General features: G+C 35.1%; 1 protein-coding gene across 1 annotated transcript in view; it reads left to right on the plus strand.

The window, feature by feature from the left end:
- The first annotated feature begins 4,121 nt into the window (after nt 1–4,121).
- The window catches only part of LOC140158304 (uncharacterized), a 47,818-nt gene continuing 25,116 nt past the window's right edge, over nt 4,122–26,823 (plus strand). Inside the window, exons 1-4 of the mRNA XM_072181412.1 lie at nt 4,122–4,147; nt 7,349–7,567; nt 10,462–10,624; nt 25,240–25,363. Of these exons, the coding sequence (XP_072037513.1) occupies nt 7,453–7,567; nt 10,462–10,624; nt 25,240–25,363 (402 nt within the window). The 5' untranslated portion in view covers nt 4,122–4,147; nt 7,349–7,452. The remainder of the gene's footprint in view (nt 4,148–7,348; nt 7,568–10,461; nt 10,625–25,239; nt 25,364–26,823) is intronic.

Below are 26,823 nucleotides of genomic sequence, written 5' to 3' on the forward strand. Positions count from 1 at the left end.
TACATACATTGTATTGTATATGTATTGTCTGTAATAAATGCCCCAGGGGCATGCAATTTTTTCGAAAGGGGGACATTTTTCAATTACTAAGACGTTTAAAATCGGAGCTAAAATTCCAAAGCATTACTCACTTCTAGTTTGTTTGAGAGTTCAAATCTAATATGGTGGCACCCACGAGTCCCACATAACAGCGCATATTATCATCGTAAACACTATCATGTATGTAATTAAATCTGTTAAGGGGTACTACACCCCTCGATAAATTTGTGTCTATTTTTGCATTTTTCTCAAAAACTAATAACACAGTGGTAACAAAAGTTATGTATATTATAGGGGCAAGGTCTCCAATTATTATACTGGAATTTCAGTGACCCAAGCCAAACGGTTCGTTATTTATGATAAGAAATAAGGTACCGCTAGGATGTACCTCATTTCCGACCATATATACTGAACCGCTTGTCTTGAGTCACTGAAATTTCGGTGTAGTAATTTGGTTCCTTGCCCCAATAATATACATAACTTTTATTACTAGTGTGTTATTATTTTTTGAGAAAAATGCAAAAATAGTCACAAATTTACCACAGGGGTGTAGTACCCCCTTAATGCATTTTAAGTAAGAATGTGATTTACTTAGTGAAATTTTACTACAATTTGGTAATGAACTAGATAAGTGTAAGTTAGAATAGGTTTGTTCATGCAATTTAGCGATCATGACGGCCAGTACTGATCATACTGAAGCCAGTTGCAAGCTTACTCACACAATATTTTGCATATTGGTCACCTTTTCAATGAAAAATCACAGGTAGCATATTAGAGGGGGAGCATTTATCACAGACAATATGGTACATGTATCCAATTTTATTTATTTATAGACCATGCAGGTTATGGATGCAGGAGAAGACTTGATCACAACCAAAGTGAGCGGAATGCACAGCCACAGAATCAAGAAGAAACAAAGTCACAAGACTACCAAAGCAGCACTACCAATCAAAATGCAGTTCCACAAAAAAAGTAAACACAAATTTGTATCAGGGCAGGGTTTATAGATATTTGTCTTTAAAATATTAGTGTATTATTTTGTCTTTAAAATATTATTGTGTTTGTTTTAAAATTTTGAAAACCAAATAAAGTACATTTGCCACTTGCCAGTTACTGATAAAATACATTGTTAGCAACATTGTAAACACTGTCAAATAAGGACTCTTACCAGGATATTCTCTGATAATAATTGACACACACTAACCACAGACATCCTCGGTTCGTTTGCCTTACCAGAAAATTGCAAATGAGGTAAAAATGCACATGACTATGTCTCATTCGCCGGTGTAGAGTCAGGACTTTTTTGGATTGTGATGCAGAATCTCGAGTATAAAAGTCTCATTTAGATAGATCCAAGTTAATGGTCCTTGGCTGGAAAATCCTACGGCGGTATTTACAAGTATAGGTGTGTGGGGGATGGGGGTGTTTTAGGGTTACCAAACCAACATGTAGATTACATGCCCATTAGAGTCAAAGAGTACTAATGCTGTTCATGGTTGTAGCTGCTGAGGGCAGTCCAGTATGTTGATTTAAATGCTGGAGTCCACTGGTCACTCAAATTCAAACAACATGTGAATTTGACTAAATCATCAAGTTTCTGCAAATTGCTGCCCAGCACTCAAACTCTGCTAGCTAAATATAACCCTGATGCTATCACTGAATGAAGCTCAACCCTAGATTTTAACATCTTGCACTTGTATTTTGTTCTCCAAATATGAAGTCATACCCGGAGCTTGGAAATATGAGGCTATGCAGCTGATACTTCAGGCTCAGGTTAAGACATTGATTGATATGGGTGTAGCACCAAGACTGAAGGTATGAAAAAATATTTAGGGCTCATATTGAAATTCCCTTACACAGGACAGTGTGCGCCATCCTGCAGCTTTCCTGTGCTAGCCTTCTTTGTTAAAATCCTGGGCAGGGTGTATCACTGATGCATATAATCCATCCGCTTTTATGACTGAGCTTTCCTGAGGCGCTAGCTTAGGGGGAATCCTGCCTTCTTTCTGTGTGAAAATGTGGTAGGGTATTTCAATATGAGCCCTTACAAAAATTTATTTGCAGATAGTGAATGTTAAGCACAACAAGTTTACTGACCTCACAGTGTCTCTATTCTTACTTGGGATGTTTTGGTCGCCATATGGTTTAAGTATGTGTGGCTTTTATTCAATTACTGCATGCATTGAAGTATTTAAACGTTGTCTTTCAAGTGTCATAATAAGATAATCTTAAGGTATGCCTGCTATAAATACGCAATTTTGGAAGCCAAAATACACTCCTCGATTTCCTACCAAAAATGTAAAATCAAAATTGGACCTGGAGCCAAGTGCTGCAATCATTTGTGGTCAATTTAAAAAAGAAAGAAAAAAGAGGGCAGAACTTGCTTCATTAATCTATTAAAAATACAAGGATTTTGTATGAATTTTAAAAATCTTTAATATATTCCGAAGTGAACACATTGCAGTTTTGCCCCTTTTGATTTTTTGGTGATTTTTAAATTTGTATTAAATCAATGATGAATGATTGCAGCACTTAGCTGTAGTCCCAGGTATTCTCCTTTGTTCTGATTTTTCATAAATGTCAAAAATGCATTTGGAATCAAAATATGTGATATGCACCACATATAACTCAAAATTGTGTATTTGTTATCAATTCTATTGCTACTGAATGGAAGTTATATTGTAATTTCTAATTTTGTGTATATGGGAAAGGTAAAGGAAAGGGAAGCAGAAATTGAAAACTGAAATCTCAGTTTTAGAATATAATTATGATAGCTGCCCTGTATGAAGTTAGTAAATTGTGCTCCAGGAGCACTACATGTTCATGAAATATCAAATATTAACCCCAAGTCTCCAGCGTAACATTAAACATTTGTGGACTTGGATGCATATCACTAGGCCACCCAACATGATGTTTCCTCATGACAGCACAAAGGGCCCAATTAACGAATTGGGTTATTCCAGTTGAAATCCATACACCCCCTTTGGAAGACATGGCCATAATCTCTCCCCCAGGGGGTGTAGATTTCAAATGGAGTTACCCATTCAGGTATCCCCATTTGAAATCTACACCCCCTGTGTGTATATTAAGGTCATGTCTTCCATAGGGGGTGTATGTATTTCAACTGGAATAGCCCATTCCTGGACCTTACCTGTTAAATCTCATGCATTCTTATGGATTGTAAACTTTGTCAGCTTTCAGCTCATTCAGTTCAAATGTTTGTTGCTTTTCAGGATGTTGTTGGACAGTTGTGGTTCTTGTATCTGCATAAACTGGATATTGCATTTTGCAATGAATCCCAGCCTATTCAACCCAGCAAAAATAGGAAGAAAAAGGGTAAGAATAAGGCCTGGAATGGCCAACTACTTGTGTTGCCAAATTGCACCTACTTTTGAAGCTGTGGTGCAGTGTCTTTTGAAAATGGGAGTGTGACTTGCAATAGAATAGTTATTGTTTCAAGAGTCAATGTGATGATATCTTGTCTACAATCAGAATAGTCCTTTTTGATGACATTATATAATTGACACTGTGACATTATAGGACTATCCTGATTGTAGACAAGATATCACCATAGCATCACCATCTGCTGTAGATGCTAGTTGACCTAGCAACAACTGTCCAGGTAAGCAAAAAATAGTGTAGTATTTAAGTTAAACTCTTCCATTTTTGTCTACCACTACGTATGAATATCCACTCGCATGTCTTGAAGTAGTACTGTTTCACTATTTTCCTTTTACCATGCCAATGATGACTGGTTATTTTCCCTACAATAAACTCCTCAAAAACTTTGCTCTAAAGAGTGATATCCAGGCACTTGCCTCCTCAATACTATGTCACTATATGCTTTTGTCTCTCTCTTTTTATCGTAAAATAAGACAAATGTATTTTTTATTTGATAGTGTGGCACCTAAGCATTCTTTCACTCTATTTTGTTAACAAGTACCACATCGTTTTTTTTTTTTTTTTTTTTTTTATTGTTTGGGGATATTTTTGTTTGATTGATTGAGCATTAGTTGGAATTAAATGTATATTTTTATAATGCTCATTTGTCAATTATGATATGATTTCTTTTATATTTTTAGGATCAGAAGAAAAGGTGCCAAAAGAGGTATGCAAAGGGGGGAATAGAAAGTTAGCTTTAATGAAAAGTTAAGGGATCTAAAATGAGCGTTTATTATGCGTTTCGACAGTATTTTTGTGGGACATGAGAGCACCTCAGACCTATCGATTGCATTCTGAATACTTAAGCATGTCTTTCTGATATCAATAATTTTCATTTTTGAAAATCACAATATAATACAAATTTTATGACAAATTATAAAAATTTGATATTTTTAATTTTTTATATATAACAGTCCTCGGTAAATTATATAAATCTAATGACATATTTTAAAGTGTATGTAGCAGGGAGGAAAAGTCGATGGTCAATTGAAAATTTTGACCTTTCATATTGAAGATATGGATTTTTTTCCCAAAAGACCTAATTTTTTTGGTGCTTTGGGAAAAAAATCCATATCTTCAATACTGAAAGGTCAAAATTTTCAATTGATCGTCGGCTTTTCATCCCACCTACATACACTTTTAAGTATAAATCATCAGATTTATAAAGTTTACTTCAAGTACTGTTAAATATCAAAATATCAATTTTTAATGATTTGTCATAAAATGTGTATTAAATTGCAATTTCAAAAAATCAAAATTATTTGATATCAGAATGACATTCTTCGATTCAGAATGCAATTGATATGTCTGATGTGCTCTAATATCCCACAATAAATACTGTCCAAACGTTCATACCCCAGCCCTTAACATTTTTAAAAAGATAGCTTTTAAATATTTCAATGTAAAACAAGTCCTTGTCTATATCTGGAGGATTCCAGTGATGTAGTGCACGGCCCTGCAAGGTGCTAACACTTCAAAGTGTTCATAGTTCTGATCGCTAGGGTTCAAATCCCCGCACAGGCATGGAATCCTACGTAATATGTATCATGTTCGCTTCCATCTAGCGATCAATAACCTGAATAACCATTGTATAATTCAATTCAATGCACAAGCTCATACACATGTGGTTCTTTGATGTCAATCGCATACAATATAACCCGTGATCAATAATGAACGTTGGTCAAAAGACGAGCTTACTGAAGTGAAAAATTATGTACATGCAGATTCATCATTTATGCACATTGCCTTGAAAATCATAAAAAGCAACTGCTTGATCAACCCAAATTATTTTATTAGCGTTATTTATAAACCAAATTTCAAAACCACAAAGTGTTTTACCTGACTTTTGACCCAGAAATGTATGAATTTGATGAGAAATTGTGATGAAAAATAACATTTTACAAGTCGGATTCAGAAAGAGAAAATCTCATTACACACGTTAATTACATCACAATCCAAACATAGATGGTTAAGTTCATGGAGAATGTTACAAACTGTTGTATGTTTTGCCATATTGTTTTTCTATAGGGAATAATGTTTTATCGTTAAAATCGGACATGAAAACCTACCAAAAACATAACAAAAAAGTGCATCGCTATTTGTATGCATGAAACAAATTATAAGAATTGTACAGAAGTGACCTAACACTTATGAAGGCTGTATCTTGAGAAAGCGCATGGTCTGATGCTAGAATCTTGGCAAGGACACTCTGGTGAAATAAAGAAAAATATATGTGATTGATTTTGTGTGACTTTTGAGCGTTAAATGTTTCAAAATTTAAAAATGAACAAAATGTGAGTAACTATGATGTCATCAACATGACAATAATATTCATGATAAAATAATTATTGCTCCCTAAAAAAGAAATGGTTAACAAATGGTTTGGATACATCGCACGACCTTATAGTAACTGTATCTAGAAATTTGTGCAAGTTACTTGTCAATTTTCGCAAGAAATTAGCTTTTTCTACGGTTACTGCCCAGCTCATTAACGCGATATGGGATATTCTTTACCTCGAGTTTACTGCCCTCTGTTGACGACAGGGCTTCGAACTCTTATCAAGGCGATCTAAGAAGTGCAGGGCCGTGAGTGATGGAGCTGTTCTACCAAAATGTATTGAGAAATATTTCTTTTTATCAATTTTATTTTTAAACACAACACTAAAAGAATGAAAGCAAATTGCAACATTTGGCAGTGATTTGAAGACTTGTAGACAATATTGCATCTTGTGATATTTTTATTCATGCAACTACTTGCTTTGTTGTAGGCTAAATATATGCACAAATCTTGTATTAATCTTGTTGAATTCTAGTTTGGAATTGATTACTTTTGTTACAAGATACTAAAGTCCGTGTTGCAGATTTTCTGTGAATAAAGCAGAATTACGATGAAAAGCAGAAATGGCAGTTTTCATAAAAAGAGAACAAAAAAACATCAAAACCCCACAAAATATGAAAATATTTAACAATCTTATCAATAAAATGATATAAATATTAAAATCGGCTTGCTAAAGATTGTTTTACCATAAAATGTTAACTAGACATCAGACCAAAATTGTAAAATTAAGCTTTTTGTGAGCAAAGTAAAAAAATTTGAAAATTGCAAAATTTACAAAGCAGAAGAAAGCAGAATTTGACATTTATAAAGCAAAAAATCTTGGACTTTACAAGATACCCAGAGGCTATATTGTCCACAATTCACAGTCATTATGATCTGAGGAAGATACAAACTAGATATTTTCTTTTTCTTCACAACATGAATAGATCTGCATGAGTTGGTGCAACCAGGGATATTAAATTAAGGATCTTTCAGCCCCTTCTATGTAATGCTGGATACGTTTTAAGGTGCTGATGACTTTGGTCTCGATGGTCGCTAGCACCGATGGCAGCCTTCATTCATGTACCAACTTTACAATTTTCTGTGTTTTGTTTTCATTCAGGCGCCATAGCATGCAATAGATAATCAGTCAAGTTCAGTCAGAGCCCTGATGCAACTCTATAATCTGGACATTTCCATGTCTCATACATGCATTTTATCAGTATTAGAAATGTCAATAATGCTTGTCAGACTTTGATGTAACAGGTAACCCTTCCAGAGATTAAGGTTAGGGTTAGGTTTAAGGTAAGGTGTTAGGGTTATAATTATAAAGATAACAGTTAAGTTTTAGGGTTAGAATTAGGATATAGGAATTTGATGTTGAGACTGGCATCAGGGTTAAGGTTAGGATAAGGTTTGAAAGTGGCTACTACACTGCTAAAGTTGCTAGAGCTAAATTTGGTAATAAATCAAGACCTGGAAAGAAAAAAGATTACCAAATTTGGTAATATTCTACCATCAATTGTATTTTTCTGTCCTATCATGCTGCAGACGACAGATGAGTCTGAGCCAGGTAGTCCATCTTTAATCAGTCGGAAAATATATACACAGGACAAAAAACACCAGAAAGTGCACCAACAGAAAATACAGAGGCAATGCCAGCCATTGAAAATAGCAGTACCGATGAGGTCCGAAGTAGCAATGAGAATGAGGATGAGGATGCCACTCAGGATGATTTAGAATGTGCTGCCTCTGAGAAGAGTACCAAAGGTAAGGATACCTTAATTAAATCCGGAGTCTCAAAACTTGTGAGAAATTGAAAACCTAATGTGGAATGAATTTTATTAAATTTATTATTTTATTTTGTGCTGAAAGTATCCAATGTCTGTTGTATTCAATAAAGTCAGTGCTACAAAATAATTCTTCTCTGTGTTTATATTTGTGTATATTTTCTTCTCTGTGTTGAAAACTTCAAAACTTATTGAAAACTTGAAATCAATTTTGAGTGTTATTGTTAAAAAAACAACAAATAGAAATAACTTTCTTGATTTTCAAAGAGGATTTTACTAATGTGTGTGGCAGCTTTGAGACTCGGGATTTAATTAAGATGGCCTAAATGATACATAGTTACTCCATGCCAGTTTCAAATGCCATCAAACTCATGAGTATTGCTCATTTCTTAGAGGACGATTTAAATACTTTCCCAGGCCCACTTAAACTAATAAAACTATGTAGCCTGCATTAGGTTTGTTTTGGTTTTGATTAGAAATTTCACTGTTATTTAAAATAGAATTTCACTATGTTAACATCAGTCTATAAGAATGTCAATCTGATCTATTGTGCAGTATCTTTTATTATAAGTAGAGCTCTTTTGTTGTCCTATCATGTGGCTAGGTACTACAGTGGCAGTTTGAAAATATCATCTTGTCAATCAAATTCAATGTCTGAAGTCTGAAGGGTTGAGTCAAAGGCAAGTCATCATAAGTCTGAATTGGAGGGTGCTAGTAAGGTCAATATGGTACTTTGAGTAAAAAAAATACATCAAAAAGATGATTGAATATATACATGTAACGTCCATTGTAAACTGATATGATATATGTGACCATCCACCACAACTGAGCCCGGATGTCTCCAGTGCCACTATTGAGATATGCTCCATTGAACGTAACAATAAACAATAAGAAACTTTATTTCTTGACTGTTTTATTGATTTTTCACTACTTAAATGTCAAGTACTATAGACATGATATACATCATTTTAAAGCTAATTTAAAGCAGAATATTTTGGTTGAATATCTCAAAAATGATGATTGGCGACTGGATGGTCACATATGGGTCAGTCCATGTCGAAACAGATTGAGTGTACACCCACCCTCTTGGATTTTGCTCTCCTTTGGCTCAGGGGTACCTCTCATGGATCCCTAGGTGAGGTCACAAGCAAAAAATTCAAATTCCATTTCGTTTGCGAATGGCGGGCAATCAAAGTTTGGCGACCTCGACCAAAATTGTGAATTTAAGGGTCCAAATGACAAAGTGCTCTCTTTGAGGGGCACTTTCTTCTTAATTGAATCAGTTGTGATCCTCTTTTGAATGTGGTCACTCACTGGCTGTGTCTGAAATACCTAATGCCAAAAAGATAGATTTCGAATTTCGTTGGGATTTCAGAGGGGGTCAAAATCAGCACTTTGTACTGTTCAATCAAATTATCTTCATTTTGAAGGACCCATGATAATGTCACAGTGCACTTATAGGTCCTAATTATGTTCAGAATGGATTAACCATATGCCAATGTCTATGAGCAATTAAAAAAAAGAGACATTTCTAGACCCCTACAGAATTTTAGGCCACCCCTAAAGTGGTTCAGCCACAAATGGCACTTAAAGTCGGCAAATTTAGACCCCTAATAACTTTAGGTGTACACCAGATATGAATTTCTAGTCTTTTGCATCTGAAAGAATGTAGTTTAATGTTACTAGGAACATAAGATTTGTTTTGTATTTTTGTGTTTTAGTATTAAGTTGACGCTTTCAAAAATAGTCATTTTTGCCTAACATACCATGCATACAGGATACGTACAAAATGCCAATTTTAGTATGATATTTTTTATATTTTTGATCACTTTATAGCCATTTGTATTATTTATCCTGATATTTCAAGTTGCTCTTGAGTCAAGTAATAAGAAAAAACTACTTTCTAATCCTCTGTATGGATTTTTAAGGGGGTCAAAATGCACTTCCTGGCAACGATGCACATGCAAAGTACAGGTTATGGGGTCAAATTTTCAGAATGCTCCCAATTATGTCAAGTAATATATCAAATTACTCGTATGGTCATGAGGATTCCAAAATGTATAGTTTGTTATGTGTCAGACCTTTCCGGAGGGCGCTATGACTAAAAATGTTCATAGGTCAACGACCTTTTGAAAGTATCAAAACACAAAAAATACAAAACAAATCTTATGTTCCTAGTAACATTAGACTACATTCTTTCAGATGCAAAAGACTAGAAATTATATCTGGTGTACACCTAAAGTTATTAGGTGTCAAAATTTGTTTATTTTAAGCGCCATTTGTGGCTGAACCACTTTAGGGCGCCTAAAATTCTGTAGGGGTCTAGAAATTTCTCTTTTTTGAATTGCTCATAGACATTGGCACATGGTTAATCCATTCTGAACATAATTAGGACCTATAAGTGCACTGTGGCATTATCATGGGTCCTTCAAAATCAAAGATAATTTGATTGAACAGTATGAAGTGCTGATTTTGACCCCTCTGAAATCCCAACGAAATTCAAATCAATCTTTTTGGCATTAGGCATTTCAGACACAGCCAGTGAGTGACCACATTCAAAAGAGGGTCACAACTGATTTAATTAAGAAGAAAATGCCTCTCAAAGAGAGCGCTTTGTCATTTGGACACCTTAAATTCCCAATTTTGGTCAAGGTCGCCAAACTTAGATGGCCCGCCATTCGAAACGAAATTGAATTTGAATTTTTTTCTTGTGACCTCACCTAGGGGTCCATGAAAGGTACCCCTGAGCCAAAGGAGAGCATAATCCAAGAGGGTGGGTGTACACTCAGTCTGTTTTGACATGGACTGACCCATATGCTCTTTTTTTTGTAACTCTATTTTTTTTATTATAACTTTGTGCATCCTGCAACACAGAAAATATACCAGCTGAGGAGAAGAATGTGTCAACTGGGAAGAAATCAAGCAGAAAGAAAACTTTGGATACGATGATCACTCCATCTGTACGCAATCTGTTGTGTCTGGTATACATGGGTCTGAGATATATTCATGAGCCTATTCTGCTCTGTGATCTCATTAGGTAAGATGTTAATAAATGTGTATCACTTGGTGAGAGACAAATTTGACTCAATAATGCACCCGTGCTGAGATGTTGATGTGTCCATTGCATGACTCCAGCAGGGGGAGTGCACTTGACGCATCAACATTCAGCACACATGCTTTATTTTGGCCATGTAATCTCTTTAGCAAGAAGGGATCTGCATTTACTGATAGATTTTGTAGTACAACAGTATTTAAATTTGTGCAATTTTGCTATACAGTAAGCCAAAAAATTAAGGTACCAGTTATGTTTACCCCCTGTATATCCTAAACAAAGAAAGATAAGTCATAATTGGAACCAGCATCCAATAGCTGCATCTTTTAGCTCGAATTTAAGACCTCATTCATTGAAATTGTTCAAGAAATAAAGACACGACGATCCAAAATCCCAAGGAAGGTGCCAACTTAAAAGTTGCAGTTTCCTCCATTGCATGTGCTATTGATTTGTACGCAAACCGTTCGTGAACAAGGGAACTAGCGCCATGCTTCCATTGATTAGCACGTTAAAACTAGCGTCATGCTTTCATAGATTAGAACACAAAAGTGCAACTTTTGATTTTGTCTCTTCGGTAGGTTTTAGATCACCGCTTTTTAATTCTAAACCAATTTCAACAAATAAGGTCTTGAATCAGAGCTAAAGAGTTCAGGTATTAGCCGCTTGTTTTAATTTTGACATACCGTAGAATTCCGTCTAGAAGCATATATGCCTCTAAACGAGGTTTTTTTTAACGAAAGATATGAAAGGCCAATACCCTTCTCAAAAACATTGCAATAGATTGGTCTTACAAAATATACATGTTTGTACAGCCGCCTTTATCAGTAATATAGTTGTTCAAACTCCAAATAACGTTTTTGTTAAGAGTGTCTGCCTCTTGTCTCTTGTGTCAAAAAAACCTTGGTTAGAGGCATATATATGCTTGTAGACGGAATTTTACGGTATGTGTCTTTAATTTGGATATACAGGGGTGAACACAACTGGCACTTTGATTATTTGGCTTACTGTATAGTATTTTTAAAACAAACAAAATACAAAAAACGGCACAAAATTTGACCAATGTCAATGCACCCACCTTCAAGAAAACTGAATCAATCCTACAAGATGTGAATGCACGGCGCGTAGTATCTTAAACTGTGCATGAGTGGAATTATGCATATTTTTTCTAACAGCTTTTCTGATTGGCTATGTGGTGTATGAAACATATATAAATGCAGTAATCTGCATATTAATTGCAAAACAGATATGATGGATATGAATATGTGAGAATTCTCAGTATATACGAAGCATTGTTATTGCTATCTTTACCTCTTACTGAGGTCAACTTGTGTGGAATACAGCTTGCATACCCCAAGATAATCACAAAAATAGCAGACGACACTTGTGGTTTAAGAATAGCCTTGTTTAATAATGTACACTAAGCAATAGAATCTACATGACACTGTGTGCTTGTAATATCTACAGCCCTAATTTCTAGAAAATACTCTTTTCAAAACATACTTATGCGCCATTATCTATACTGGTACAATGTACCTACAATCATATTCAATACGGAAATTGGTCCAAAATCTCTCAATCATGGAAGAAAGACCAAGTTTAAAAGCAGGAGGAAACTGGAGAATCCAGGGAAAACTTATGCCAGTGGGTATGAACTAGAAACCAAATGCATAGTCCTTATGAAGGGGCTTGAACCTGGTACCTCATTGGTGAAAAGTGAAGACAGAACTGCAGTGCTAACCTGCTGGCCACACAATATATTACTAAGGTTCATGTTTCATTATATATAGACTACCAGATTCCTATTGCAGTTGCCCCCAGAGGTACACTGCTGTCCAGCTACTTCATTGGTACTCGTAGAGTATCTGTGTGGGTATTCTAGAGTACACACATCGGAATCACATGGCGCATGTTTGTTTCAAACATCATTGAACATATCTTTCCAAACATTAAATACACTATCAACATCAGATAAATTTTGTTACAGTTTCCCAATTCATACAAAAACTGAATAAACAAAATCTTTGTCACTGACATTCTTAAATGAACATGTCCTTTTAAAGCCATAATGTATGATTTCTGTCAAATTTTAATTTTGTTATTCTTTACCCAAAATGCTGAAATAATATTAGTACGGTAATACCTGCCAGCAGGAAGGGTTTCTGTCCATTTTAAGCTAAAATAACAAGATAAAGTGAAAGAAACCCTACTGACTGTTTTGGCTGCTTAACATGGTGTTCTATGGGGGACTTAATGTCATGATTATGTAATTGTGTCAAAATTGCACTGTTGACCTACAAAGACAATTTGGCTGATTCCATTAAGTTGGGACATGTACATTACAGATATGTTAAAAAATCAGTTTTGAACAAAAAACACCTCAATATCATATTATAAGATTGTACATTATGACTTTAAGTGTAAGAGATAATTACGCTTGTACAAGTGCAAGTGTATTCATAAAGATAATTGCACCTGACCATGGAGTTATTGCATTTAGGTATTGAGTATATGATAATCTCTCTTTCTTCACCAATAATGTGCCTTGTGGTGAAAATATAGAGCTTATACACTAATAAATATGAAGACAGCAATGTACATTCCAAGCCCCATGACTTCTCAGATACTGAAAAACTTATTATTGACAGTGTTGCAATGTTGTGAAATTATCAAACATTTTATAATAGGTAATTTCAAGCATGAAATTATAACTAAATATTGAAAAAGGTACATGGAAACTATTGACAACATAACTAGGTTGACAATAAAAATAATTATGTATTCAACCATGATATATATGTGATGATGATATCAGACATACTGTGTTTTGATTTTCATGCATGGATAATCCTCCAGAAGGTACCTCTGATGTAATCACTTTGTATTTCTTCCGAGATTCTGAGAGTAACTTAAACTTACATTAATATTACTTCTTACATACCACTTGTTCTATTACTACTTGTAGCTCTTTTTGTTCATTTGACTATTTATTTATGTGGCATTTGCTGATTACACCCTAGTAAGTATGTTGATGACACACTTAGAATTTTCAACCAAATACAACTCTTGTCCATCTTTTGACAATGCAATACCTGTAGGGTTATTGACCTCTGTAGTAACACATCCCAGGTAATCACCCTCAGATGTGTATCTGTATACACCTGAAGGATCACTACTCCATTCGTTTACCACACATATCTCACTTTGTCTACAACACACAAAACCAGGTTTCCATACTTTGACCTCTCTTGGAGGCTGGATGACTCTGATATTGTCACCAGAGTAATCCATGAGAACCACAGATGTGCCATGTTTTAATATAGGGTCATAGTAGGAGGTGACTATCTCCTCATTGGAGGTGACTGCAAGATGGTATGGTGTGGATTCTGTGGCAAACTTTGATATGAGTGAGCCATCAGCATGGTGGATGGATATGGTGTTTTCTACCTGCCCTACTATGATTCTACCTGTTGAATCTGTAGCTACTGAACTGACACATGATGATTTATTGTTTACATCACTTATAGTGGTAGTGAAAAGCTTATTTCCCTGCATGTCATTACATTGAATATAGGTTACATTTACAGGGGCCACTATGCATCTATTGTCAGGAGAAATATCTACATCTGGCACACCTTTGGAATCATACACAGTGCTCTTCAACTGCCCTCGCTTAGTGTATACTTTGATTCCCTTTTCCCAGCAACTCACTACAACATTGTCATTCTCATCAGTTGCAATTCCTAGAAGCCTGGTTAATCCTTCTGTAGCAAATGTTCTACTTAATTTCCACCTATTGCTCTGCAAAACATGCCCAATGGGTGGGACCTCCATTTTGGCAGGTTCAAATCTAAGGCAACCAAGCTGTTTATCAACAGCTACTAGCTGTGACTGATTGAGAATGGCAAGTGTTGCAGACATAGTTTGATATTTATGTGTGATAAGATATTCTGATGTGGAGCTCTGTACCGTGGACACCTGATCACATACTGACTCAATTTGACCTAAGTCTAGCTCAAGTGCCTTCAATTTATCATCTATCTCTTTACCCTTTTTCCTTTCTATCTTGTTGACAGCTTCTTTTTTACTTCGAAAGCTTGTTTTACTCTAGTGATATACTCATTTTCTAATTTATCGATTTCAGTCATTGTTTGTTTTTTGGATTTCATCAAGTTGACTCGAACTGCTTTGGTTTTATCTACAGCATCTTGGAGTTTGGCTTTGGTTTCAGTGCATTTCTTTACTTTATCTTGAAGTAGTGACTTATGCTTCTCAGCAGCTTCCTTCAGACTGATGCGATGATGTTCATGAGAACACGTCTTCAGCCCCACACAGTCTGTACATACTGCTCTCTCTTCTGTCTCACAGTAGTACCTCACCTGCTCACCATGTACCTTACAGAATCTACCTTCATCAGTCACTTCTCCAGACTGGTACTCTTCAATGGGGACAACTTTGTGGTCTTTGATGAAGGAATCATGATTTCTCAGGCATGGGAGACAAAGGGACTTCTTGCAATCTATGCAGTGTTTATCAGCTTTCTTTTCACATAGACTGCAGTTGACATTTTCCCCCTGGTAAAAAAGATATGGAAAACAAAAGCTGAATTAGTCTTTGATTATTATCCCAACTTTAAACCATTGAGGGGCATACTGTGATCAAGTGATTCCTTTTGTGTGTAGGGGTGTCAACCACAATGTTGAAAAAAATTATACAGAGGTCATGTGAGAAATATAACAGTTAAACATTGACACACAACAATGGAATATAATGGTTGTCACATTTGACATACAAAATATGAAAGTATTTGTATAAGCTGGCATACAGTGGATGCTTGATACTAAACCAAGAGGGGCATTTTTTGATCCATACCAGGCTCAAGAGACTGTAAAATCTGTAACGGTTGAACAGTATGTCAATGTTATGAGAATTATAAATTTACTACCAAAAAATTTTGGAACTCAAACAGTTTATAATATATCATGGTAAATGCTCATATGTGTGTTACATTTTGGTTAGCTTTTTCCTTGCACATTAATCATATAGTGATGAAACTTAGTGTGACTTAACTTCAATATAAATTGCACAATTTGAAGGTGATTTTAATGTCATCAGAGGTCATCTAAGGTCATCTGAGGTCAAAATAGGAAAAATGATTTTAAGGTCATTTTAAGTTCATCAGTATCATCTGAGGTCAAAGATTTTTATGAAACTTGGTGAAAGTGAACAGTAATGAGACATTTGCAAGGTCATTTCAAGGTCATCAGATGTCATATGATATCAAATAAGTATTTTTTTTAATTCGTGAAATGGTCAGCATTTACAGCCAGAATCTTGTAAGGCCATCAAAAATGATCAGCGTTAAATGCAAGAGTTTACTTTAAGGTATTTTAAAGTCATATGGGGTCATCTGAGGTCAAGTAAGTAAGGTTGGCAGTGACTGTATATAAACAGGAATCATTGGTATTTCCCTTTTGTGACCCATCCTGAACAGTTTGGAACGATCCGAATCCCAATCCGAACCTATTTGATATTTTTGACACATTCCAACCACACTGAATATTGCTAGCCACATCCATATCCATGCTAGCCTTTATCAGACTCAATCCGATCAAATGTTAATTGAAAACTAAGAATGATGCACACACACTCACCTAAAGTGAAGTTAGTGAACACAACTTGTTGTGATAATTACATGTACTCAACAATCGTAGCATTCCCACTCAGTTTTCACATCATGAATGAAAACATATCTGTACTTTTTTGTATTGTTTATTTAATTAATAATGTTAATATTTAGGCCATTAAAACTTAACCCGTCTGACCCTGCCTAACCCGTCGATATATTCCCCGATCCACCCGACCTGTAGATTTTGACATTTTTTAATCCAATCCACTGTCGGTCTGGAGTGGTCTGAATTTTTTGGGTTGCCTTGCAGGGCATCAGTAGGAACTCCGTTTGCAATGCCATCATTGTATTGCTGCCATACATGAAATTATGTCTTTTTTCATTAGTATTTAAAGTTGTAAATCCCAAAGAATAGTAATAGTTTTAAAGCGGTGTTTGCCTTTTCATAGACAAGTGCAACTCATACAACAGGTCCCGGTATAATTAAATAAAAGATTGCTTAAAAAAATCATATGAGTTTGTTTTCCCAACAAAATACAACTATGTGCTGTCTCCATTTTTGGTTTTTGACATTTTTGATTTTTCAATATTTTTAAATTTTTCAATTACCTTTTTTTTTAAGTCAACTGTCTCCTTCAGGTTCTTAATCAGGAAGTGACCAGGAAACCCTCGTATTCCTTCCTTGGGTTTGGGAAAAGACTGCTTACATGTTGGACAGATGACTCTGGTCTTGTCTGGGCTGGATTTAAACCACTGATCCAAGCACTTGAAGCAAAAACTGTGAAGGCAAGGCAGCCCTTTCGGGTCTCTCAACTCACCAAAACATATACAGCATGAGAGAAATTTGTCCTCAATTTTCTGAATGAGAGCAGTAGCCATGTTGAGCTATAGTTTGATGGTAGAAAAGGGGCGTAATATCTGTGACATTGCTATCGGTAGTGTATTGGTGTGATAACGATATACTTAGTATAGGGTTTACAGGGTGTGTAATAAGTTAACTAAAATGTTTACTGTAAAATGGTATTCATGTATCATGTGGAAAACCAAAAATAAATTACCTGGCGGAAATATGAAGTGGCAAGATATGAAGGATTTGTGAAAGGGTAATACTTGTACTCAGGACTTGTACATTACCCCCACACATATGCATACCATACTCACCCCATACAAATTCATCTTAGCATCCACCTACAAACACCTCATGCATTCTCATGATGTAAACACCAGCAAACATGGACAGAGATACACACTTAACTTTATTCATCTTACTGTGGAGTACGTACATAAACACACATTGAAACTTAAAATGGACTCTTTACTGCTGAGCATGACCACATACCCCAACTAGGGATGTTGTTGATTATGAGTTTGTATACAATTTGTGATATATCAATACTATCCTTGAAGTACAAACCACGGTTTGTCCACTTTTGCAATGCAATTTTTATGAGTTTCCCTGGTTGAGGGTGTTTCACACACCTGCATGTACCCCCACATACGAACACACCCAGACAACACATTTAGAAACATGGGACTGTATATGTCGTACAGGTTAGTCAAACATAAAATTATGACTCTTGATAACAGAATATTTTTGGTTTTCAGAGATAAATATTTATCATTATGAAAGGTAAATAATAAGTGAGCAAAGTTCATTTATAATTATCAAACAATGATATGAAATGGTTTCATGATTGTATAGGGTCTGGCAAAAATGAAATTGCCCTTTTCATGGTGCAAATCACACATTTGGGTTCCAATATTTGGAAAAAACAGCGGTGCTAAATCACAAAACTATTTACTACTTTCTCAATTTTTTGAATTGAACGACTGAATCCCTGGCACCCCCTGGTTACGGGCCTATTGAGCCATAGCTGTGATATGGGAGCTCTCATGTCATCAGTGGTTGTGTTCATTAGGCCAAGACTGCTGTCAAACCAGAAATATTCATACACATTTAAATTTCACACATTTCATGAGTGTATTGTATTGTATCACAAAAAGACCATACTGCAAATATTTTGCCTAACACCTGTGAAAAGGGACTGGGCTGTTGGACTACTGTATGCTGCACCATCCATGACATGTTTTACTGAATATAGAATCATGAATGTAAACATCAGTAAGCTGACATGTGGTACTGTGAAACTAAAAGATCCATAATTAGAGGTTAATGACTGCGCAGACCTGCGAATATACAGTATTGGCTAAAAAGGTTAAAAACATTGCAACCTAATATATGTGACGTGTCATGACAAAAGGAGACACTTTTGGGCAGGTTATAAATTTTGAGGTTTTTACATATCTTAAAGGGGGACTGGGTTGACCAGGCAAACTTTCAAGGGTAACCCAATTAAGTAGGCTTAAAATATAATCAAGCCAATGTTTAGTTATTGTTCACCTCTATACCAACAAACTTTACACAGCTCCTAACTTAATGTGTTTTCCAGATATTTATAGCGGCCTTTAAATATAGAAATACTTTGCTCCACAACATCGTTTACTAAGTGAAGATATTGAATATATATACAATTGGATATTGAGATATCGGCCTTTAAAAAATATTATTGACAATGTTGAAAGTAGGAATTACCTTGAAAAATGTCTCAAAAAATACAAGATGCCAGTTATATTCCGGTCTGAAACTATCAGACAATATTTTTACATTAATAACATCACAAATTCGCAAAAAACCCAAATTGTGAAAAAATCACCCCAGGCAGATTTTTGGCTATTTCTCCATTTACGATCCTGCCCAAAAGTGTCTCCTTTTGACATGACACGTCACATATATGCCAGGGGTAGCACTAGGTTTTAAAACACCTGATCTCCCAGTAAAACCCAAAATATGAGGGTGCAAACCCGAAAACCAGGGTTTTTTTTTTAAGTTTCTTTTTCAATCCTGTATCCTGTTTTAGATGCTTAAATCATAGTTCTAAAAAAATGTAATTCTAAGTGTGACATCCTAAACCCTAACTTATGGTAATTAAACCCTAACCCCTGACCCTGAAACTAAAAATATGCTAAATAATTCAAACCTTTATCAGATAAAGATGTTATATTTTCCCAATTCATACTTTTAACTGAATCATTGTCACATATCCTTTTAAAGCCATAATGCACGATTTCTGTCAAATTTTAATTGTGTTATTTTTATAATGTTAGTTTTACACGCTTGGAAGGGTTTTTGTCCATTTTAAGCTGAAATATCAAAGTGAAGTGAAAGAAACCCCACTAGCTATTTTATCCGTTTGCAATGGAATTCTATTGGGAACTTAATGTCATATTTATAACATTATGGTCAAAATTGCTCTGTTGACCTTCAAAAACAACAAATTTGGCTGATTCCATTTAGGTCATAAGTTGAGACATGTGCAAACATTACAAATATGTCCAAAAAAATCAGCTTTGAAAAAAAAACCCAAACAATTTCATATATTATAAAATTGTACATTATGGTTTTAACTGTAAGAGATAATTACACTTGTACAAATGTAAAGATAATCAATTGCACCTGACCATGGCATTATTGCATATATACTTTGATCAGCTCGTAATCGGCGGGAATTATTAGGCTTTTGTCACTACGCCAAAAAATAGACCCAGGTTAAGAGTGATATAGTTGATCTGTCTGGTCTATATTTTGTGTGTTAATGAAAGTAGAAAAAGTATAGGACTTCAATTAATAATTTATAATACTTCTGGTGATATGCCACAAGACAATTTTTCCAAATAAAATATATTGATATTAATTCGCGATGTTATAAGGCCCGCCGATTAAGAGCTGATCAACCTATAGATCTTGATATGTGATGAAACTACAGAACTTGTACACTAATAAAGATGAAGACCGCAATGTACATAATTTCCAAGTCCCCACTGAAAAAGTTACATTGTTGCAATGTAGTGAAAATATCAAACAATTAACAATAGGTGTTTTCAAACATGAAACATGTATAAACCAGTGATAAATATTCTGTGCTTTGATTTTCATGCATGGGTAATCTTCCAGAAGGTACCTCTGATGTAATCACTTTGTATTTCTTCAGAGATTCTGAGAGTAACTTAAACTTACATTGATATTACTTGTTCTGCTGCTACTTGCAGCTCTGTTATGCAGCTTTGTTCATTTGACTATCGTATTTGGCATTTACTTATTACACATTCATAACCTCATGAATATGCATGATGCGTGTGATCCAATCATATTTTATTATTTGTGAAAACGCGAACGCAGTTTGGAGTCATTAATATCTCACAATTGACCTCAAAGTGCGTATTACACGCTTATAAAAGACCTCCAGCGTGTGACGTATTTGTTGACAGCACATTGCTACATGCATTTGCTCAGTTAATTGGGGCCCCGAACATGTGATAATATTTGGCGAATCTTGACAGCGGTAAATACAAAATGGCGATCGCCTTCAGAAAACAAAAACAAACGATAGCGAAACCCAAATACACACAAAATGTACTCAAATAAGGGTCCTTTCACAAAAATAACATTAGCCATGTCTCCAATTTGAAACAGATATTCTTTGAATGATCGAGTCATACATGTAGTCAGTATTTTGTTTACATGTAGTCTGCGCTGAGCAGCACGTACGCGATATTCGCGCATACACATACACATGCATGACCTGGTACAATATCTCACACCTGATACACAACCATTTGTTATTGTACACAACCATTTGTTATTGTACAAATGTATCTTTCAATCATACTTCGGGCAGGGGTTCACTTTCAAAGGAATTTCCTCAATCAGTATCAGCATAGATCATCTAAAATGGTAGGCCTATCAGTAATCACGCTGATCTTATTTTTTTTTACTGATATTGTGGTAAAAACACCAGAACACATTATTGCATGTTCGTGCATTTATAAAAAATAATACCAGCAACCATCATAAAAAATAGGAATAAAAAACACAGAAACATAAAAAAAAATAGGACGCTGTAAATTAATTATTATCTTCAGAAGAGGGTCATGATTTAATATGGGGGGGTGTCATAGAATTTCCACACAACAGAGTGAAGGGGTACAATAATTTCAGTCCACAATAGGGGGTTCAAAATAATTGACATCGATATTCACGACCATCCAAAGAAAATGCGAGCAGCAACAACAACAACAACAACAACAACAACAACAACAACAACATCATAAAATTAACAACCTATACAACAACAACACCAACAACAACACCAACAACAACAACAACAACAACAACAACAATCAATAACATTACAATTAATTTGTCATATACGGTACTGGTATCAATGATGATTTCTAAAGACAATAATAACTGCGTGCTATCTGTTTTATAGAGGTTATTGTGTGAAATCGGAGGGTTTGTTTTGGGCCTGGGGGTGGGCAGTGACAGTATGTGCCTGTCAATAGGCCCTCTCTACAACTTAAATTGTAATTTGCATTTTTAATGAAACATGGTTTAATATTGTCATGATGGTAGATAGTAGATACTCTGCAGTGCATGTATAGTTTTACGTCAGTCAAATATCAATTTTGTATTGGCAGAAATAAGCCTGAACAATTTAGCATGACTGAGTTAATTTTAAAAGTAATTTGCTTGGTTACCTTTATATTTTCCACAATGACTTTGTTTTAGTCCTAGCCTACATGCCTGGTTAAATTTGAAGTTATTTATATTTGAAAATGTTACATGGAATATTGAGGAGCATTTTAGCTCGTGATTGATTGGAGATATCATCGAGATCTTTTGTCATGGTCAGTCAGTGGTAGTGACATACACTCATACAGTCATGTTTTCGACATGACTTGAACTTGAAGCTTGAACTTTACATGACTTTATACCTTTTGCAGCTTCATGATGCATGATCATGATGATGTGAATGATGAAAATACATAGAAACTTCGCAATGATGATATACATGTACTTACCGTGAAGATATCAATTAATTGAATATGGTCATTTTCACGGTAAAGGGTGTAACTTTGGATTTTTAACATTTTGATCCATAGTGTTCTAATAAAGCCACAGAATTCCATGATTTTTGGCCACATAAGTCATCTAGTTAGCAGCTACCTTGGGTAGCATAATCATCTTCGGAGTTACTGCGTTCAGTTTTAGCAGGCTTAAATGTACCTAATATTGCCATTTTGAAAAACTATAAAAACAGTAACATTTTTGTAAAACCCTGTGTTTTCTTCAGGTAGTTCATGGATAATTTTTCTTATCCTGAAAGTACGGTCATATGTTCAGTAAACACTGCCACATTAGATTTAATTGTGAACAGCCCTGTATTTTTGAGAACCGGACTTCGAGATTTGTCGTTTCGAAGGCATCATTTTCCGTTAACAATTGTTAACAAACTTTGTGGGTATAGCTTTGGTTCATAATACTTGGTTATTTCTTCACTTCTTCTTGATTCATAACAGTTGATATCTTAACTTGAAATGGGTAACAAAAATTAGTCGATTTGCAAGCTTTTAAAAATTTTATAAAATCTTGACTTCAAAGAGCCGATTTTCCGTTAACTTTTTTGAAGCCTCCGAAACAAACTGTTCAGCAAGCTTGGGCAAATATAAATAAAAGAGCTCATCCAATCTATTTATCAAAATGTAGCAAAGTAGATCCTCAATTCACTTGTTTTTAAATCGTGGAGATATATATCACCGTTTGAAAATGGGACCCAATACAAACTTTCCGTTAACAATTGAAGCCTCCGAAACAAATGAAGCCTCCGAAACAACAATAAGGTTAATTATCATCTATGCATATCTAAATTGGTGTGTTCCATATTGATATCTGCATTGTAATTGTTACATGATATGTGCAGAATGTCATAAATTTAAAAAAAAATTGATATTATGGTTAATGTTTGAAAAATATACTGATACCCAAGAAAGCCCGCTTTGGAGGCTTCACATGCAAATAACACCATACTTAACAAATGGGTGAAAAAATTACCATGTTATAAATCTACAATATCTGCCGCATAGAATCATTGATTCAATACACACAAGAAAATAACAGCTTAGATGATCCCAACAGTGTTGTTTTCAAAAAAACTACTTCTGCAATGTTTAACCATTGTTAACATGAAGCCTCCGAAACAAAAAAAAATGACTTGCTGTGATAATTTAATTTTTGTCACAACTGAAATTCAATACTTAGAAGCAAAGCATGAACATTGGTAATTGTGATATTTTTAACCTATTTTTTCATGTCAACTTGTAGTAGTTGGCCAAATATTTAACTTTTATGATCACCTGTGTTGTTAACTGAAGCCTCCAAACACAAATCGCTTGAAGTGCCATTTCTAAAAAATAACTCCAATTTCTGTGAAACTTGGCTGGGAGGTTCCTTTCATCAAGTAGTATTTGTACATGAAGTTAGACATTCAAATTATTTTAGGAACCCAATTAAAACTTAAAAAATATGTTTAAGGTTGGGAAATTTCCATTGCAAATGACCCTTGATGTTAAAAATTTTCAAAATTTCAATTACAAACATAGCAAAACATGGTATAAAATAATTTAAATTATTTAACTTATATCTGTTGAGTTACTTTGGAATGGGATTTCACATGTATTCCAGCTTTCATGTCATAATTTTCTGAGCTTATGTAAAATACATTTTTTCTTAGATTTTAACCAAAATGTTATGGAAATGTCAAATTTTTTATCAGAAATCAAAAGGTTTAAGCTTTGAAACATTATTTTACTGGAATTTAAGTTGCTTCTATGCATGATTACAGTAAACAGAAACATATTTAAGTGGTTTGAAATTTTGACCCTAAAAATCAAAAGTTACACCCTTTACCGTGAAAATGACCATATTCCACTGGCCATCTCAAGTTATGTGCACATGTTTACTTGCAGTAATAATCCGAGGTTAGAAACATTCGAACTCAAACATCAACATTGCAAAGTATGTTTACATTCCAAGTATAAATCATAATTTCCTGTGTGTTGACCTTTTTAGCATGTAAATACTGTATTCCATGCACGTGTGCATGATTAAAACTTCGTATTTTTCTCCACAAAATAGTGATCAGACACTTGTATATATCCATCCCAGAGTCTCTCAGCATGGTCAGTAATTCTTATAATGATATTCCATTGATATTCCATTAGCATGATTACAAAGAAGAGTGAAAAAATGGTTACATCAGCTCAATTTTTACACAAACCCAAGCACAAACTTCTGTCAACGACATGCGATCCACTGATCCCCTCCAACCAGTTAAATTGGCCCCTGAACATGAATTTCAAATCATGAATAATTATGCAAATTTTAACCAGCTCTTGCAACACATCGTCAAATCCGTGTTCTAATTGGTCAAAGGTTGTTGTTGAGCTGATGACGACAATTCCAAGGGAAATTCCCAAAGGCTGATCCATTTTGTAAGGGGGTGATTTAAATACAAAGGAGTGATGTTTAACTTTTTTATTTATTTTATATCGCATAAATCGTAATATTTGACTTTTTTTCTTACAAATACGGTATGAATGACAATAATAACTTTGTGCTATCTGTTTATTGGTTATTGTGTGAAATCGTCGGGGTTTGTTTTGACGCCTCGAAAAATATCTCGCCCAAAACAAAACCCTCCGATTTCACACAATAACCTATAAACAGATAGCACGCAGTTATTATTGTCTAATTAGTAAATATGTTGATTACACTGTTAGTACTTTCAGTCACATACAACTCTCTTCCATCTTGTACAATCATGTAAAAACCAGAATTAAAAAAATATATTGAGGGCATGCATCCTCCTCAGCAAATGTTACAATATGGCTTTAATTGAAAAGTTAAAGTTTTATATACAGGTACAACTTGTCTCATTAGTAGCTGAATTAGTTTTACTTTTGCGCACCTCAACTTTAAGACAATGTGTTTTGTGGGTTTTTTTATAGTTTGGTCTAATAAAACCATGCTTACTCATTACAGTTCTTTTGCTTTTTCAATACTGATCTTTTGCAGGCTTGTTTACAACAATGACCTACCATACTGTTACTCTGGTGATATCATCCCACGGGAATTGGCAACAAGGAAAGAAAACAAGAAGGAATTCCAGAGATTGTTCTGCAGTATTTACAAGAAAAAGGTAGATGTGCCTGTTGTTTTCCTTTACAAAGTGATCTTGGCTAGAATTTAGAAAATGAATTGTTACAATGGAAAATGAGCTATTCCAGTTGAAATCCATACCCCATCATTTAATCTTATTAGATTGTGGAGCTAGCGATTACAAAGTTTATCCAAGCATCACGATCCATCAGGGCCAGATTTACCTTTTGGGGGGCTCTGGGCCAGGCCAAAATTTGGAGGCTCCAAACTCACTGTGAGGGAGGCATGTGCATTTGCAAGTTATATACTTTAAGATCGACAGTGAAGCAATAAATTTAGAGATAACGAGGATATTTAGTTCCAATTTTATTGGGAAATTCAAGCGCTCGAACAAATTGAGTAATTCAGACTAATTAGCCCAAAATGAAGGCGAATCTTGATGGGCAATTTTACCCTATTTTGGCAAAAAACATGCTGTTTTTTGGGCTAAAAAGGAAGGTGCACAGGACAAGTTGGGGGCCCCAAAAATCCAAATTTTGGGGGCCCTGGGCTCGGGCCCATCTGGCCCAATGGTAAATCCGGCCCTGCGATCCATATCAATTGAGGCATTAGCATCTACTTCCATCCACTATAAAAGATGAAAGACATGACCTTAATCTTCCACACAGGGAGTGTGAATTTTAAAGGTCACATCTTCCGTAGGGGTGCATGTATTTCAACTGGAATAGCCCAATGTAGCATCTCTTAGTCATGGAGGATAAAAATCACCCAGAAACTCTTACATTTATTTGCAGGGCCTTAAACTTGTGACCAACACTTAGACCAAATTTGTACCGCTGATTCCAACCTGTTTGACCTACTAGAGGTATAGACTGAATCCTTTATCCTCTACCAAATGCGCAGATTTGTGTTATGCTTGTTAGTGACGACTGAAAAACATTTCCAAAAGTATCAGGGCTGAAAAAATATATTTGTGTGTGACCTTTGTCAGAAACCATAGCGACTTCCAATCCACCTGTGTCTTTGTGTACTATGATGACACAATTGCATGCTGAATGTAATAAAACTGCACAAAACCATTCCTCCAGATTCTGGAAGTGAGTCTGACATAAAATGTGCCCAAAAGTTTCTGAGTCAACAACCCAGAAGGTTCACAACTGATGGCCTCAGTCTACTACTCTATTCAGCAAGATCCTATTGCTCTGCCCGACTTACCGCATTTCCTGATTATGCATAAAAAGAACAAGGTCATGCCTGGGTTAATTGATGCTGCTTGTTCGGCGAATGAGGTGCCGATGTGATGATGATGTGATACAATTAGGCAATCAAAATGCCACTTCTGAGTTTACGCTGTAATCAGCATCAAATCGGCAGTGTGCAAAAGGACCTTGCCGAATAGGCCTATAGTATAGAGGCTCGCAATAAAGAAAATTAGCTAAATGCTAGTAACTTTCAAGTCATGTAGTTCTTATGATTAGGCCATCTTTAATAGTTTGTCTC

This window comes from Amphiura filiformis, chromosome 1 (genome assembly GCF_039555335.1).
Source record: "Amphiura filiformis chromosome 1, Afil_fr2py, whole genome shotgun sequence".
NCBI lineage: Eukaryota > Metazoa > Echinodermata > Ophiuroidea > Amphilepidida > Amphiuridae > Amphiura > Amphiura filiformis.